Raw genomic sequence first — 17,986 nt, forward strand, 5'->3', positions numbered from 1 at the left:
TTAATAATAATCTTGATGAACTCAACAACTCGAATGCAACGTCTTTTGAAATATACCATGAATGACTCAAAGTAATATCTCTAAAATGAGAAAATGCACAGCGGAAGATTTCTTTCATACCTGAGAATAAACATACTTTAAAGTGTCAACCAAAAGGTAGGTGAGTTCATTAGTTTATCGTAAACAATAAAATTTATCATTTTGATAGACCACAAGATTTAAATACAGTACACCTATCTCGTGTACGAAACCATATTTTATAATGCTTAGCAGAGTAGGTTCGTATCCTTTTCTCCCCCGTAGGTTGCCTCGCAATTTTTAATATCTTTCATAAACATAATCTCATATCAGGCATTTCGCATTGCATAGAGATAAAAGTCATTCACATGAACTACAAACACCTGTTAATCGACCTTAACAAAATGCATCTAGAATATCCCCCGCATACCGGCATTCCGCACGGTCATGCAAAAAGCATACAATCAGGCCACTCTTTTAAATATGATGGTTGTGTACACCTCACAAACAGATCATATATTTTAAAGCTGGCAGTTGTATACCTATTTCGAAGTACTAAAGCAGTTCAAATTCTCTGACTGGGGCTCGTTAGTGCCCATAGATCTATCTTTAGGATTCACGTCAATTATGAGCTCGATTTTCTAATTTTTAGATTACCAGACTATAAAGGGGTGATATCCGGTGTACTCATATCTCATTCATAGAATGTTTTTAAGTACTTGTGTCTATCTCTTCAAACATTTATAAAAGCATTCATAAAAGCATTTGATGTAGCAGCTCAAACGGTTCGTAGAAAAAGAAGAAAAAAGTCGAAGTAGTAGTTCAGTTGGTGATGAAATTATATAGTAGCAGGTTTGTTTGGGTGTCGCTTATGCAGAAAACAGAAAGCAGACTTAAGGTAGCAGAAGAAGAAAAGAAAAAAAATATAATATAAGGGGTTTTCGTTGGGTGTCACCAAAAAGAGAAAAGAAAAAAATATTTATAGAAGGAGGAAGCGGTTTGGGTGTGTGATGGTTCACGGTTCTAAACGAAAAGAAGAGAGAAGAGAAAGATAGTTTGAAGGTGGCAGTTTAGGTGGGTTTGGTTTTGTGCAAAAACAGAAAACCAAGTAGAAGATTGATAGTGGTGTTTGAGTTCGATGGAGGGTGAGTTTGTAGCTTGGAACCGAGAAGTATAATGTGGTGTTGGATGAAAATCTATAAATCTTTCCCTCTATGTGCTTTGGATATGTAAGTATATATGTATTTTGTGAGAGAAACCACAATAATAATTGATTAAGTTATTATTTTGTAGGGTTGATGGTGGTCGACAGCATCTCTTGTACAGGATGAAGAAGGAAAATAAAAGTAGATTGGACGCTCAACAGATTTTGTTGTATTGTGAATTCGACTGGAATCAATTGCAGACAAGAAGTACAAGAAGGACTAAAAAAAATATAAAGTAAATGAATTGATGTTGACGCCCAACTGAATTCGATTCTTCCTCTGTTTAATATCTAACAAATTTTGTATCTGTCTGTTTGATTTTTCTCAATGTATTGCAGAAGGAATAAAGGTTGATCATGACGTGAAACAAACTAAACTGGTGATCCTTTATAATCTCTATGTATACGTATATATTATTTACAGAGTGATATAGAAGTAATTGAATATATATTCTTTACAGCTCACTAAATTGCTTGTCAACAGGTTATATCAATCACACAGATAATATTCTATTCAGAAAGCAGAAGAAGAATATGCATATTGATTTTTGAGTTGTACTAAGTTTTTTTTGTTAGTGTGGTAAATTGGAATCAATCTGTACGAAATGTAGACAGAAACAAAAATTGTATACAGTTTGATGTAGATATGGAACAGATTTTGATTCTGTAATTGAAGGTGATCTTGTAATCCTTAATTTTTAAATTAATAATTATACTATATTAATAATAAAAATAATAATAATGTTATTAGTAATCATAGAATAATAATAATTTTATTATAAATAATAATAATAATATTTTATATTATTTTCTATTAATAATAACTATAAGAATAATAATGATATTAATAATAGTAAAAATATTAATATTAATATGATAATATAGTTAATAACAATAATGATAATCATAATAGTACTAATAATAATAATATAACAAATTACATGTAATAATTTTTATGTTATAATTTTAATGATACTGATTATAATAATAATTAATGTACTAACTATATTTTAACTTATAATTTAATATATTACAATTATTAATTATATCCTATTTGTAATATATATTATATATATATATATATATATATATATATATATATATATATTGTATATTTAATATTTATAAATTTTACAAATGTTCAATATAATAGTTATTAATAGAGATCTTATATATATATATATATATATATATATATATATATATATATATATATATATATATATATAGATTTGTAATAATATTATATATCTATTTATATATCTTCATTTTAATAATAACTTACTTATTTGTTTGTTATTTTACATCTTTAATTCTAATTGATTAAAGTATACTTTATTAATTCAAAATATTATATATACATTTATATTTTATTTACATATTTATTTACACACAATTGTTCGTAAATTATCGGGCATGGTCAAAGGTTAACTGAATTCATGTAAACAGTTTCAAAATTTTGTAACTCAATATCACAGATTTTGCTTATCTTGTCGAAATCATATAAGATTTAAGTTTAAATTTGATCGGAAATTTTTGGGTCGTCACACAAAACACATATACTTTATGCGTGGTAGTGTTTGTTTTGTTTTAGACTTTATTAGTTTATTTCGGTTCCTGGATTCTTGTTTCGGTCTTGTATTTTGGTTTCGTTCATAGTTTTTGATGTTTGTTTTGTCGGCTCGGATGTAGACAGGGGCGGAACTTGAAGTGTTCAACTAAGAGGGCCAAAATAAACATTCAAAAAATTGTAAGTGTAGTACATTACAAAATAAGCATCATAATCATATATAATCGAAGATGAAAGTTATTACAAGTCGACTCGACGATTAAACATTATATTATAAAACCATCTATGAGAGATTTTGAATTAAACTCCTCAACAAAATTGTTAATATTTACTAGTAATCAACAATAATGAACTCAAGTTCTAGAAAATAATGAATAAACTAATCATTCAACATCATAGATAAAATTATACATTAACAAGTTTAAATGTATATACGAAGTAATAGATATTAGAATTAGTGCTAAAGATTTAATGATTTACTCAGTTATAAATCACATTCAAATGCCATCCCAATTAGCTATTAGCTAATTAGAATTAAGCGAAAGGGTTTAAAAATTGCTCCATCTAACACTAACCCAAAAAGTTTAAGAGGGTCTGGCCATATATTAAGATGACCTAGTAAATATATTAATCCATAAAATACTACAAATATTATAACACTAGCCCAAACATGTGGGAGAGCCATGGCCCTGTTTGGTCTCAACATAGTTTCGCCCTTGGATGTAGATAACGAGTAAGTTTATTTGTTTCTAGTTTCGAGCCTACCAGTTATAACGTTGTATTTTGTTCGGTTTTATCATCTTTTGATGATTCTTCTTTGTTTTAGATATTTGTTATTTTCCAAAGACAAATAAATATTTTGGAGTAGTATTTATTTATTGTTAAAAGTGGAAGTTGTTTAGATAGACAAAATGAAAATTTTGTTGGATAAGGAGGAGTACAAAATAACAAGAGTTTAGGGACGATTTGTGGAAAACTCATAGTTTGATCTAACTTTCAAACCCATATTTTCACCTCTCTAAACTTTCATCCCCGTGAAGATCGAAACCAACCCAAAAACACCCGATTGAAATCTCATTGACCCATTTCACTTCCCAAATTCTTTAAATTTTTCAACTTTCATCAGATCCCCAGAATCTAGGTGTAAATTACAACATTTAAACAGATCAACCAAGATTTATTATACTATATTACAACTCAAGAATGAAGATTCAAAAAGTTGCAATCATTATTATGATTGTAATTGTAATGATAGGGGTTTTGTCAGCAAGTGTTGAATCAATACGTTTTGAGCTTGAATCAGGTCATACCAAATGTATAGCTGAAGATATTAAAAGCAATTCAATGACTGTTGGTCATTATTCAATTGTTAACCCTAATGAAGGACAACCGTTACCTGAATCTCATAAGATAACTCTCAAGGTTAACTATTTTTTTTTTTTTATTATTATATATTCTACTCTTAATTTCCGATGTTCTTCATTAACTTATTGTCCAGGGTCTTTTTTTTCTTCTTTTTTCTTTTGTGATGCATGTTTCGTTTTTGTAACCCTAATTGAATTGAATTGTATTGTATTGTATTGTATTGTAGTGTATTAAACTATTACTATTTGTTTGTGGATTGAAGTCAGTATTAATAGTTTGCTTTGAATTGTAGTATAGAATATTTAGTGATTTTGTAAAATTGTAGTTTGGGATTTTGAGTTACACTAGTACTAAAAAAAATCTGAAATTTTTGTATCAATTTTTGTTTTAAAATATTTAGGTTGTTTTTTTAAAGGAAATCCTAACCTACCCCACATATATATTTTATGTACATTGCACAAATATACATGCTTCCTGAGGCTTGATCCCCAACCGCTTGGTTGAAGCTCCTCACTCACATACCGCTGCGCTATAAGGCATTTGGTGTTTATATTTGTTTTAGTTTTATTGTTACAATGGGAATTTTGCTAGAAATGGTGGCTCAGCCATTTGAAGCTTTTGATTAGGAAATAGGGATTTTGGACTGCTGTTTTGTTTGTTGTCTTGGATTTTATCTGTTTATTTTGGGTATATAAGTATGAATTTTTGTAAACCTTTCTATTTGGATTATGGCTAAAAGTTGGATTTTGAAGTGTTGTATTGATGATTGTTGTGTTGATGTATGTATGTATGTATGTAATGCAGCTGACTTCAGCCTTTGGGAATAGCTATCATTCGTCTGAAAATGTGCAATCAGGGCAATTTGCTTTTCAGGCTGTTGAAGGAGGAGATTACATGGCCTGCTTTTTTGCAATTGAACACCAACCTCCACTTAAGATCCCAATTGAATTCGATTGGAAGTCTGGTGTAGCTGCTAAGGATTGGTCTAATGTCGCCAAGAAAAATTCAGTAGACGTAAGATTATCTATTTATTCATCCTTTCTTTCTTACCACAAATTTTATGCATGAGCATTTGTGTAATGTTATACTAATTTGTATTTCATCACTAAGAATTTCTAATATGCAAATGAAAAGATGTGTCTCATCTTATAGTTGAGAAGCCCTGAATATCATCATATCATATATCATGAATACTAATAAATTGATTATAAGAGGATAGCATATCCCTGTGAAAAAAGATAACTTTTTCTTATAACTTTTTGTTTTGATACTTTGTTTATCATTCATTCAGATGATGGAATTGGAGTTGAAGAAGCTGGCGGATACAATCACTTCAATCCACGAGGAGATGTTTTATTTAAGAGAAAGGTTAGTACTCCGTACTTTAATTCTTACGTGGGCAAAATTGTGCATCTCTGATTTTACTATCAAAATTTGATACTTAATGTTGATCAACAACAACAACAATGCCCAAATCCACCAATGTAGAGTATGGGGGAGGTGCGATGTAGACAGTCATTTCTCTACCCCAAAGCAAAAGGGAAGTCGTTCATCCACCTACGGGTAGAAAAAGTCATTCCTCCCTCTACCACTCGAGGGTAGAGAGACTAGAGAGACTGCTTCTAGAAGGACTCCAACCACTATGAAAAAGAAATAAAGCATGTATAGGAAAAAAAAGAATATAAAAATCTAATCAATACAAAGGATAACATACGAGCCTAGACCTTATGTATATAAAGAAATAATGTGCATCAATAAACAAGGTACCAAAAATTATGCAGAGCTAGATATAAATGTAACATGTTATGCCATAAATTTAAATGCATAGATATAAATAGTTAGCATAGTATGACGAAACATATGTATTTAAGTAGGCAAACAAAATGGGAAAACAACATTTAAATAAGAAGTGAATATAATAAATTATATACTTGAAACATACAATACATACAAAACTAGATAAAATGTAGATGAAAGAGAAATATAATGCAAGTATAGAACATCATATAAAAGCTCCTTCATTGGCTAACACTCTAGGTCTGAAAGAGAAAATGTAGTCCTCCACAAATTCGCATCCGAATTCGTGTCCTCCGTCAATAAAAGCTCCTTCATGTCAAGTTTCAATCTATCCTCTAACCTACGTCTAGGTCTGCCCCTTCTCTTTACTCAGCCGGCCTCTACTCTCCTAACTGGCGCTATAAGTGCTATAAGTGGGCGCCTCATTACATGACAAAACCATCTAAGTCGTCATCCTTTCAACATGCCGGTGATGTTTACAACATCAAGGTTCTCCATATAAACTCCATTTGGCATCGCACTCAACATAGTCTCACCACACATCCACATAAGCATCCTCATTTATGCCACGTCCATCTTCCTCTTATGAGCCTTTATCATCGGCTAACACTCTGATCCGTACATCATGTTTGATCTAATTGCCACATTGAAGAATTTCCTTTTCGATTTAAGAGGTACTTTCTTGTCACACAAAACCTCTTTTGCTTCTCTCCACGTCACCCATTCTAATTTTATACGATGGGTTACGTCCTCATCTATCCTTCCCGATTTGTAGAGCATCAAGCCTAAGTATCTAAAGGAATCTTGCGGCAATAAGATCCGATCCCTAATTCGAATATTCGCTCCAATTGGTGAGTTCTTTAATCCCGCCGAAATCACATCTAAGATATTTCGGTTTCTGTCTGCTAATTCGTAGACCATTTTCTTCTTAAGGCGTCCCTCCATTAAAGTCTTCTATTTAGCTCATACCGAGATTCTGATACTAGTACAATAACATCGGCAAAAATCAAGCACCATGGAATGCTCTTCTTTATCCTTTGAGACAACTCGTCTAGGTTCTAAGCGAAAAGAAAAGGGCCAAGGCTAGATCCCCGATGTCAACCTACTTCTACAAGAAAGAACTATGTGGTTCCCACTGTCGTTCGTACGCAAGTCTTCGGCCCCTCGTACATGTCTAATAGCTCTTATAATTTTTTTTTTTTTTTTTTTTAAATATATACACATAACTACCTCCTATTAAATTATACTTGGTTCTTTTTTCAAACTTAGTTACTACATATTACCATTGACGGACACTACACTTAAGTTCATACGTAGTGATGTGGCAGCTGGAACGTGGGCTTATCATAGTTATTTATTTATTTTATATTTATACCTAAAATTTTAAGAAACTCTCTTATTCTTGTGATCCTCTCTCATTGTCTTTGAATGACCCATTATTTTGTATGATTTTTTTTGTAAGTCTAGTATTTCTTCTTATTATTTTACTAAATAAACCTGATGATATTGATTTGTCATGCATTATCCTGATATTTATAATTAGTAGTCAAACCGTTTTTTTAAACTACATGAATAAATACCGAGTCTTATTGAGTGTAGCGGAGTGTAGCCTGTAGTGGGGACTTTGTATCTTGTTGTTATGAAAATATATTGGCTGTCATTGCATTTTTGCAAGAATAAGTATGTTGAAATAAAAATCTCACGCATACTGTTTTTATACATTTTGCGTCCCGCAATCCGTCTTCGTATTTTATCCGACTCTCGTATGAAACAAGATGTTCTTTTAGACAAATTTAAAACGAAAAATCTGTGTTATGAGATTAAAAAAAGAGAGAAACTTTTCATTTTGTTACAGGGAAAGAGAGATGCAAGAACTGAACATTGTGACAAACTCAAGAATGGCATGGTTGAGTTTTGTTTCGCTCTTTGTATGCTTATCAGTCGCCGGTTTGCAGCTTTGGCACTTAAAATCTTTCTTTGAAAAGAAGAAGCTCATTTGATCTCAGTCAATCCATCGTCTCGTCACTCATATCTATGGATGGATCATAGTTTAAATATCTGTAGCACCTCGGCTACTGTTCTTTGTTTATGATCAAAAAACACACGGCATATATCTTAATTTGAGAATTTTTACTATGATATTTATGTTAATCAAATGAGTTCATGCTATTTCATTGTATGTGAGTTCATACTCTGTCAAAGTTTAATATGTGAAAAATGGTAGCCTAATAATGGCAAACATGTAATGTTCATGCTAACAGAAAAAGTTATTCTGCCAATGTTATATTTGTTGCAGACATGTAATGTAATGGATTAAAAAAAAAAAAAAAAAAAAAACAAAAACAAAAAAACTTTCAATTTCTTACCGTTTCTTGTAGTTTTACGCAAACTAAACTTGCAATTTGAAACATAGTATAAAAAATGCAAGGTATTATATATATATATATATATATATATATATATATATATATATATATATATATATATATATATATTGGTCTATACGTTAACATACAGTTTTACCATTTTTTACAAGAAAAATGATCATAGTTCATGAAATGTTGGTAACCAAAAACCAATTCTGATCACTTTAAAAGAATAAATTCACTGGTTGAATTAAATTAAAGCTCCAAATATCAGAAGTTTGGCAGCAAAGTAATGAAATCATAACAAAAGAAAAATAAAAAATTAATCACTGTGGTGGATTAAAATTCTGGGGATATTATCATGATCGGAAAAATCAATCTTGTTAAGTCTAACACAGCATAAAACTTGCTCTGGTAGTTCTTCAGGATGTTGTGCCTAAAAAACAAAAAACAAAAACAAATTAGTTTTAGTTTGTGACTTAAAGGCAATCCCATAACATAATTTTTTTGATTTTTCTTCTTATGTGCAAATATAAAACTAGTTTACCTGAATAGTTAAACCAACATCAAGAATCCCATCTTTCAATCGCTCCCGAAAAGCATCGAGTGCTTTCCGTGAAATGTAGCTGAACCGGTGGATGTCAAGATCTATTTCAAAGTAGTTATGTCCCTTCAATCAAAAAGATTCAAACAGGAAACAATGAGATTCAACCATTTTTCACAATAGAATATATATATATATATATGCATGTACTTAAATCCAAGTATATAGTTGACTGAGTCGAGTGAGGTTAAAATAGTAAATAATTTTATTAAAAAACAATTGTCCAAATAGTTCAAACAGGATAAAAGGAGTTCCAATTCCAATTTTAGGATATATGATCACCTAACATCTTTTATTTAATTCAAGAAGTAGTTATTGTATAATAAATAAAACATACTCCTTAACAGCTTTGCACGTACAACAAGTATCAATCTAAATAAACAACCCAACTTGTCGGACTAGTCCTCCAGTTGTTTCAACTACAACCATGGGGGCACCCTTTATTATTAATCTAAATAAATAAACAAACAAGAGAAATATATATAATGAATAATTAATGATGCACTAACTAACCCGATAGAAAGCATGTTGAGGGCGTGTGAGCACTGGTTTGTCGTTATAAGCGTTTAGAAGCTTCTTCTCAGCGGAACATAACTGAAGATCTTCGGGGTTGACTACACCCGCCAATAGTTTGAGTCTTTCTCGATAAGGAACCAAACATTCTTTCCCAAAACCACCTTTCACTACTTCCATATCATCCATCACCAATCTCTATTATATCAAATATTTCATATATCATGTATTTATGATCACAACACTTGATTGCTCACAAAATGGAAATGAGTCGTAATTAATTAATTAAGATCATCTCGATCATATCAGCTCTAAGTAAATTGAATTGTACCTGAATGCTTTCACAAAAATGAGATGAGACTTGTTCATCGAAGCTTTCAGACACTCTGAAATATAAAACTAGACTGATCCCTTCCCCGTCAGTTTCACCAAGAAATAGTGTAGCCGGATACGTTGGCAGCTGTCACACGAAAATGATAATAATAATTGATCAAATTATGAACCAAGCAATTAATCATTTAAACTACTACATCAACTCACTTTCAACTATTTTAACCAAACGTACGTACAGAGCCAACGTTAATTAACTTCAGTACAACACAAGGAACAACCACAAATTAATAAAATAAAATTAGGATCATAAACTAATTATTAATACCTGTACATTAACAATCAGCAATGAAGGTAGTGTGTTATGAACATCAACAACACAAGGAAGTTCAATATGCTGAGCGATATGATCAATCTTTCTAGGACAAATAAACAAATCAATGCCGATTGGAACATACGGGCTAAAATCTGGAGCTGACTCCTTTAGCTTATCTCTGCACGCCGGATTTGTAACTAGTTTAGCTTTCCATATTACAAAATCTTAATTAGGATTATATTGAAAATACTCTGCAACTCAAAATCTGTATATTTTCATTTCAATTAAACGGTAAATACAAACGAATGAGTAATATTTTCCTGAACTGGCGGTTTATCACGTGATCATTTTCAATGACCCCGGCCACTAAGTTATCTTGAGATATATAATATATATACCTGAAGAAACTTTCACCCCGAATTTTAAAAACTGAGGGTGAAACAGAGGACCAATATCCTGGAGTCAGCTTTTGGTTGGATGATCTACCTGGTATCGTAAGTCCTGCCCGGGGACGAATCACAAATCTTTGTGACTGGCCTGTAATTAATTTCAAAGACTAATTATAATTACTCACTTTACTAGCAATTATATATATCAAGATGGGGATCAAATACTTTAGAATAAACTTAATAATAATAGATTAATCATAGAAAAATAGTAGGTAACTAGCTATTTATACTTACAAAATTCGATTTTCTCATCTTCATCTGAAGGTTTGTGGTTTACTGAGAAGACTATAACGGTCCTTAAACAAGACATGTCATTTTCTAGATTAATATTTGTATCAAAAACCGAAGACCCCTTTGTTGAGTCTTTATATGCATTTCGGATGTAAAGCTTGTCATTTTCGGTACTATCTGGACACAAATCTAGAAATAAAAAAAAACGAAGAACAAAGTCACATTTCTAAAATCATATAAGTAAAAGAAAGATGACAAGTCTTATAAATTAATTTGTAATGCGTGAAACTCCACAATATAGATCATTCGATCCGTTACCTCCATATACACTGATAAAATCATCATCCGAATCTGATCCCAACATACTCATGGAATCGAACCACATCTCCTCTTGACCCACCGATGCTAGAAGAATTAAGAGAAAACATGACAGAAAGTTATATAGCAATTTTAACCTTAGAACTAAACTATGCATGCAGTAAGTAATTTGTGAAAGTAGGAAGTAATCCTTATGAAATTTCATTAGCCAGGAGCCTAGGAGAACTCACAAAATTCATCTTTAAGCAATTCCAAGGGTGGTCTACCCGGCGTAGAAGAAGAAACAATCCTTCTTTGCCATTTGCCCGAACAAATCAGCAAGTATTTTTTTGATCTTGATTTCTTGTTAGGACGAGATGCGCATCCACCCATGGTATATATTTATATATATAATAACACGCGTGATGTCTATGTATGTAACTTCACAAAATTGTTGTTAACTAATTATGCAAATACGAAATTAAGCATTTCAGAATAAGACTCTAATAGGAGTATCAAGTTGATCAAAACGGGTGTTTCATGGAATGCTTGATCATGCATGAAAACAAGATGTAAGATTCAAGACTAATAAATTTTGGATTAGTTGAATTATCTTGCATCTTGCATAAAATATGAATTCTTGATCATATATAATATAGATATAGAGATATAGATGTAATTAAGTTTGTGGGAAGAATTTATATGGTCATGATATTGCAAACTATAGACCTACAAATTAATAAACTACTCTTATGACAACTAATTTTGTCCATAAACCATTTAACCACCCGCATACAACATATCATATTCAAAAGGGTGTTTTTCAGCTACTATAAATAATTAGAATTCAATATTATATAATAATTCACAATCATACTCCGGATGATATTTTTGGTCATGTTTGTCAACTAGCAGCAAGTTTTGAAGGAGAAAGGGTCCATCTTAATGTTTTCTTTCTCTTGCCTAGTGGAACTTAAACAAATGTCTAGCTAGATACGCGTTTCAGAGGGGAGACTAACAATAAACAAATAAAGATTACATACTTACATTTTAGTTCCAAGTTAAATGCGGCCTATAGAACCAAAGGGCATTTGGCCCAGCGGTATCGTGGTGGCCTTCCAACCAAGAGGTTGAGGGTTCAAGTCCCACTTGGGACATATTCGTGGTTGTAAATACGTGTTAATGGTGTGTGTGAGTTTGCCTTTCAAAAAAAAAAAAAAAACAATGTGGCCTATAGATGATGGTGATATATCGGTGTTCAACCGTACCGAACGCTTTTATTTTTACACTTGAAATATTATTAAAGCACAACTCTACCAAAAAGCTAGAGAAGGCCAAAAGCACATAACTATAACTGTTTAACAAGCCAATCATTCTGTCGTAAATTACATTTGCCTCTACTACAATACCAAAAAATGAAGTAATAAAAATAGAATCGGATATATAATTCTTCTTTAAGGAAGAATTACCAAACAAAACGTTGTTACGATACCTCCAAATGTGCCAAAGAGATGTCAGGACAATCACATAAAGAATGTTCTTTGATTTCTTGTTTGATAGATTCGATGTGATAAACTAATGCAACCAGTATCTTCAATCTCCATACCACAGAACGAGAAATTTAGTCTAGACGGAAAACCGTTCAGAACTAATTGCCATATAAAAATATTAACCTTGTGAGGCAACAATTTGTTCCATATAGTATTCGTAGCATTAGAAGGAAAAAGACAATTGTCTATATGCTCTCTCGTACTACTAATTGGAACTCCCTGTTATCCGAAAGAATCCAAACCCACTATCCTTAGTATCCGAAAGAGATACATGAGTTAAATCCGATACCAACAAGTTTAATGCACTGTTATTACGGGGCCCCAAATTCGCACGAGACCATTCCCACATAGGTCTCCCAACTACAATACAATCCGCAACTCGACAATCTTTCGTATTTTCAAGATGATACAACCTATTACATTAATCTTTCAATGTCTTATCACCAAACCACACGTCTTCCCAAAATTCAGTCATGCGTCCATCTCCCAATTAAACTTGTAGCGCATTGCATGGAATGGAACCATTTCGAACAGCAGAATGATAAAAGAAATGATATTACCCCAAGTGCTAGGATAATTAGCTCGACAACTCACTGATAAATCTTGAGACCCATGAATTACATTAATAACCTTCGCCCATTTTGCCTCTGGATTTAATTGATAACGCCACAACCACCACCAACAACAACAAAACTCAATACGAGGACCACATAAGTAGTGTATGGGGGAGGTGAGATGTAGACAATCCTTCCTCTAACTGAGAATAAAGACAAACCATTTCTCTACCCAGAGTGAAACACTCTCAAAAGTAGAGAAAGTCATCCCTATCCCAATTCGGCGGATAGAGAGATTGCTTTCGAGTGGACTTCCGGCCAATAAGTAGGAAAAAGTTTTTTTTTTAAAAAATTAAATTAAATTAAAAATAAAATTGAGACGCCATTAAAATGGTAAAATCAAATTTTCATAGGTTTTAAATCCTGCCTAACGAAAGTGATAACGTATGATTAAACGAAAGTAAGCTACCAATCCCCAGATCACCTTCTTCTCTATACGCCGTAAAAATGTCCCGCTTAACCCAATGCATCTTCTTGTTACCTTCCGAACTACCCAAAAGAAATTGCCGTGAATGCTCTCCAACTCTTTAAATGCTTTCGGACACTTATAAAGTGAGAAAAAATAAATGGCCAAGCTCCCTAATACCGCTTTGTGAAAGTAAGGCGTCCTACATTAGATAACAAATTCAATTTCCACCACGATAAACGTTTTCTAAACCGGTCGCAAAGAATACTCCAACTTGAAATGCGACTCATATTACAGTCCATCGAAGTGCTCAAGTACCGAACGCGTTAGTATCGTTGTTCTTTTTTTACGGTAACTCTTGTATCAAAAATCGTACCATTATAATCGGTTTGTCACTCGGACGTTAAAAGTAGTATCATACTCGCTTGATAGTTGATACCCAAATATTGAAAATAAAAGGAACTACTTTTATAGGCGTCACTAATGATATGCGTGCCGGATATTGTATCCGGTAACCATAAATCAACTAGAAGAAAACTTGTGTAGTAGGTAAGCGCTACCCACATGACGTATAGATGATGTCATGATAAGTCCATTTAGAAAACCAAATCCGTCAAGTTATTGGGAATCGGTTCACGCATGACGGTAACCAGCAATGTTTACACATAAGCCCTATACAAGAAAATGTTAAACGTAATCCATGCACTTGTAACATCAGTGTGCCACGTAAGGTCGACATACCAGCCCTAATTAAAGGCTTGGGCCCATGTTGGCCATCCCATAATAAATGATACGTCAGAATGGTCAAACCCATGACAACACAAACCCTAGTGTTTTAGCAGTTTGATCTATTTCCTTCAATGGTATCAATGACTTTGCGGAACCACATATTGGATCACTCCAGCCTATAAATATGCTACTGTCATTCCCAATAAACACACAAGTCACATCACAATCATTTAGATATCACTGTCATTTATTAAGAGTTAGTACTTTCTTTTTCTAAGTACTCTCTCTACTTGACTTAGTGCCCACTCAATCGAGTTCAATACCGAGTCAAACCCGCTTAGATCGGTTGCGAGCCACCCTTTCGAGATCTTCATCTCCAATATGGTTATTCACGGTAATCGGACCGGAGAGCGAACAATCAGCCCCAAACATTCCCCCACTTATCCGCACTCAAGTTCTAGCACAACTGGTACCCGAACTGATGACGGAAATAAGTTTGATCAGTCACTTACTAAATTTAATTCATAAAGGCATAAAGTTTCAAATTAAGTGATGTCATATCATCAACCTTTACAATTTGTTTCTTTTTATTTAGTCCTAACTTAGCTAAATTTATTTATAATCTTTCACTTAAAGTAATATTTACGTCTAACCTCGAACATGTTTTGCAACAAAGATAGTCCATAATTAACAAGTTGTAGAACTTGCGGGCATAGCCCAACGGTTCTCCCCATGTACTTTGTGTCATGAGATAGGGAGAGGTCATGGGTTCGATCCTTAGGGATGCCATGATTTTCTTTAAACCAATTGAACACCAATAATGGTGGTATATATTGACCCTATAGGGAGGTTTTATCGGATTCGTTCACGGACCTCTACCTAGGAACACTGCCCGAACGGATGTGTTCCTGGGTACCGTCGATCGGGTTCGGGTTTCCGCCCGAACGTACGTGATACGTGCAAATGATGATGGTCGTTGAAATAAATGATCTACTGATGCCAAAAAAATCGTTGTTCAAAAAAAAAAAAAAAAAAAAAACAAGTTGTAATACAAAACAAAGTGAATATAATTAATATGCGTTATCATTTCTAAAGCGATTTGAGGTACTGAACGAGTCAATATCAATACTATGCCGAAATTAAGTATACCACATTCAAAATAAAATGTATATGTAACCCCAAATACCATACGATTTTGGTTTATGGGTATAGTATCATAAATCTTAGTACTAGTGTTCATCCCTAATGAGGTCGTATGTTTTTTGAACTGCCATTGTTACTCTCAAAGTTGATAATGTATGTTCTCGGGTACAAATGAGTAGAGATCCTTCGAGCCGAACGAGTTGAACTAGTGCCCCTTTGAGCTTGAGCAGATTTACGAGATTGTTGCCATAATCCTCCATTGGATCTTTTTGTATGATACTTAACTGCTAATTCTGAGAGTCTTACGTGAAAAAAATTATGGCGTTTGAAAAGGGATTTTTCATCTTGTATGTTGTTAGTAGGAAATAGGAATGTTAATGGAATGTTAGTAGGAATATGGATGATCAAAATGGATGATAAGTAAATATGTATACAGATGATGTGAAAAATTAGTGGAGCGGATTTGGATGACAATTTTATATTCGCGGATGTATCCATTTATCACTCGATATACATATACATATATAAATATAAATATATACATATTTACTTAAATATACGCATATACATTTACATATCTTTATAAATGTACACTATAAACTATTATGTAGTATAATATTATCGAATATATAGATTGTGAATATATATAACTCTATAAATAGTATTAAATTCATATATTTTACATATATATTTTTTTAACGGCGATATCGACATCGAAAGCTCTCATTTGTCACCCACACACGCGTTAAGAGGAAACCCAATTTGCGACGATGTTGGCAGTATCATCGAAGGTTGAGAAAACCTCCCCAGAGACCTTCTCAAATCGCATTTATGTTGATAGTACCATCAAAGGTTGAAAAATCCCTGCTTGTAGTGAGAATTAAACATAAGTTGGCAGTACCCAAGTTGAATCCCACCCTAATACCACTCGAACCATATCTTATTATAAAAATACTTTATGAATTCATTTTATAATAGAAATATATTTAGAAAATTTAACATCCAACTGTTAACCCGTTTAATTTAACGGATATGGATATAGATGGATGGATTATGTTTCAATAGATATGGATATAGTTACGAATTTAACATCCAACGGTTCGGTGGAGGGTCGTCGTATTATGTGATCATATTTGTACTTTCTAGCATCTTGCTAGTTTATTTTTATTAATATAATTATAATTATAATTATTGTCTTTAAAAAATGTAAATTTAAAACATCTATATAGTTATATAAAGCTCTAAAATAATAATGTAATCATTAAGCTAATTACTATTTAATTTTCATAATAATGATGTCATAATTATATATTAATTTAATTAAAAAAATAATAGAAAATCTTTTATAAAAGGAAATACTAATCTCTCCTAAATTGTAATTTTAATTTTCTAAAAAATTTAAAAGGCATTTATTATTACTAATAATTATTATTATTATTAAAAATATAAATACTCAACTTTGAACGAACTTTATTATTATTATTATTATTTACTTTTAATATAATAATAATTATTAAATTATTAATATTCAAATATGGATTTTTTTACGAAATTCATTACGTTACATATGTGTGCGAAAATACATATCTTTATATATTTGTAAAAACGACAAGTTTCTTAGTCAACGGGTCATTAAAAAAAATGACTTCAGCATTTACATTCACTTAATACCTAAAACATGTTATTAAATTGTTTCGTTTAAACAAACTCGTGATTTCACGAGTCATTTTACTAGTTAAATACATATGAATATGAAATCACCTGGTTGCTAAACACCTTATTCTAATTAAATTAAAATGAAGGAACAAAATTTTCAAAGACAGAACTCATAGTCATCATAATCCTACTATTATTTTTATTATTAATATTAATTATTATTATCATCATTATTTTTGAAAAACAATATAACAAAGAGTTGGTATGCTATGCAACAGATGAGTAAATGGTCTTTTTTTCAAATGCTTATAAAATAGGAGAGTGAAAGGGACACATAGCAACTACAACAATACAACAATCAAAAAAAGAGAACCAATCATTTGAAAGAGATTCTTTCGTCCACATTCATGTTTATTGAGAACTAGAAACAACCCTAACAACAACAAAAATTATTATTTGTTATAAAAGTAATAATTGGATGATAATTTTATTATTATTATAGATATTGCATAGTATATTTTTTTGAGTATAAATAGGTGTGTTGAGTTAGAGTTTATTGTATGTATTTTTTGGTTAACAAAAAACACTCTCTCTCTAGATTCCAAATGCCACCAAACTCTCATTGTACATTTTTCTATAAATAAAAAACTAATTACTCATATCTTTTGTTCAACCTTTGTTTTCTCCATTTTACAGTATCTCTATCTCTATATACCTTCTACAGTCAAGAACCACTAAAGGTAGTTATAAGCCTACTGAATTATAACACGTTATCAGCACGATTATCTCAACATTTATACTAAATATGGTTGGCTCTGCCACCTAACT

The 17,986-nt window shown here is 31.9% G+C and overlaps 2 protein-coding genes across 2 annotated transcripts; one reads left to right on the forward strand and one right to left on the reverse strand.

Moving 5' to 3' along the window:
• Window positions 1–3,696: 3,696 nt before the first annotated feature.
• Window positions 3,697–8,253, forward strand: LOC139862011 (transmembrane emp24 domain-containing protein p24delta9-like). The gene is made up of 4 exons (XM_071850550.1): window positions 3,697–4,214; window positions 4,962–5,171; window positions 5,449–5,525; window positions 7,810–8,253. The coding sequence occupies exons 1-4, from the start codon at window positions 3,996–3,998 to the stop codon at window positions 7,952–7,954; spliced, it is 651 nt and encodes a 216-aa protein (XP_071706651.1). The 5' UTR covers window positions 3,697–3,995; the 3' UTR covers window positions 7,955–8,253.
• A 389-nt stretch (window positions 8,254–8,642) lies between these two features.
• LOC139864763 (uncharacterized) lies at window positions 8,643–11,492 on the reverse strand. The gene is made up of 9 exons (XM_071853332.1): window positions 11,312–11,492; window positions 11,082–11,168; window positions 10,767–10,952; window positions 10,482–10,620; window positions 10,096–10,261; window positions 9,769–9,897; window positions 9,438–9,635; window positions 8,868–8,990; window positions 8,643–8,756 (listed from the first exon to the last, which is right to left on the reverse strand). The coding sequence occupies exons 1-9, from the start codon at window positions 11,451–11,453 to the stop codon at window positions 8,643–8,645; spliced, it is 1,284 nt and encodes a 427-aa protein (XP_071709433.1). The 5' UTR covers window positions 11,454–11,492.
• Between the last annotated feature and the right edge of the window lie 6,494 nt (window positions 11,493–17,986).

This window comes from Rutidosis leptorrhynchoides, chromosome 8, assembly GCF_046630445.1.
Source record: "Rutidosis leptorrhynchoides isolate AG116_Rl617_1_P2 chromosome 8, CSIRO_AGI_Rlap_v1, whole genome shotgun sequence".
NCBI lineage: Eukaryota > Viridiplantae > Streptophyta > Magnoliopsida > Asterales > Asteraceae > Rutidosis > Rutidosis leptorrhynchoides.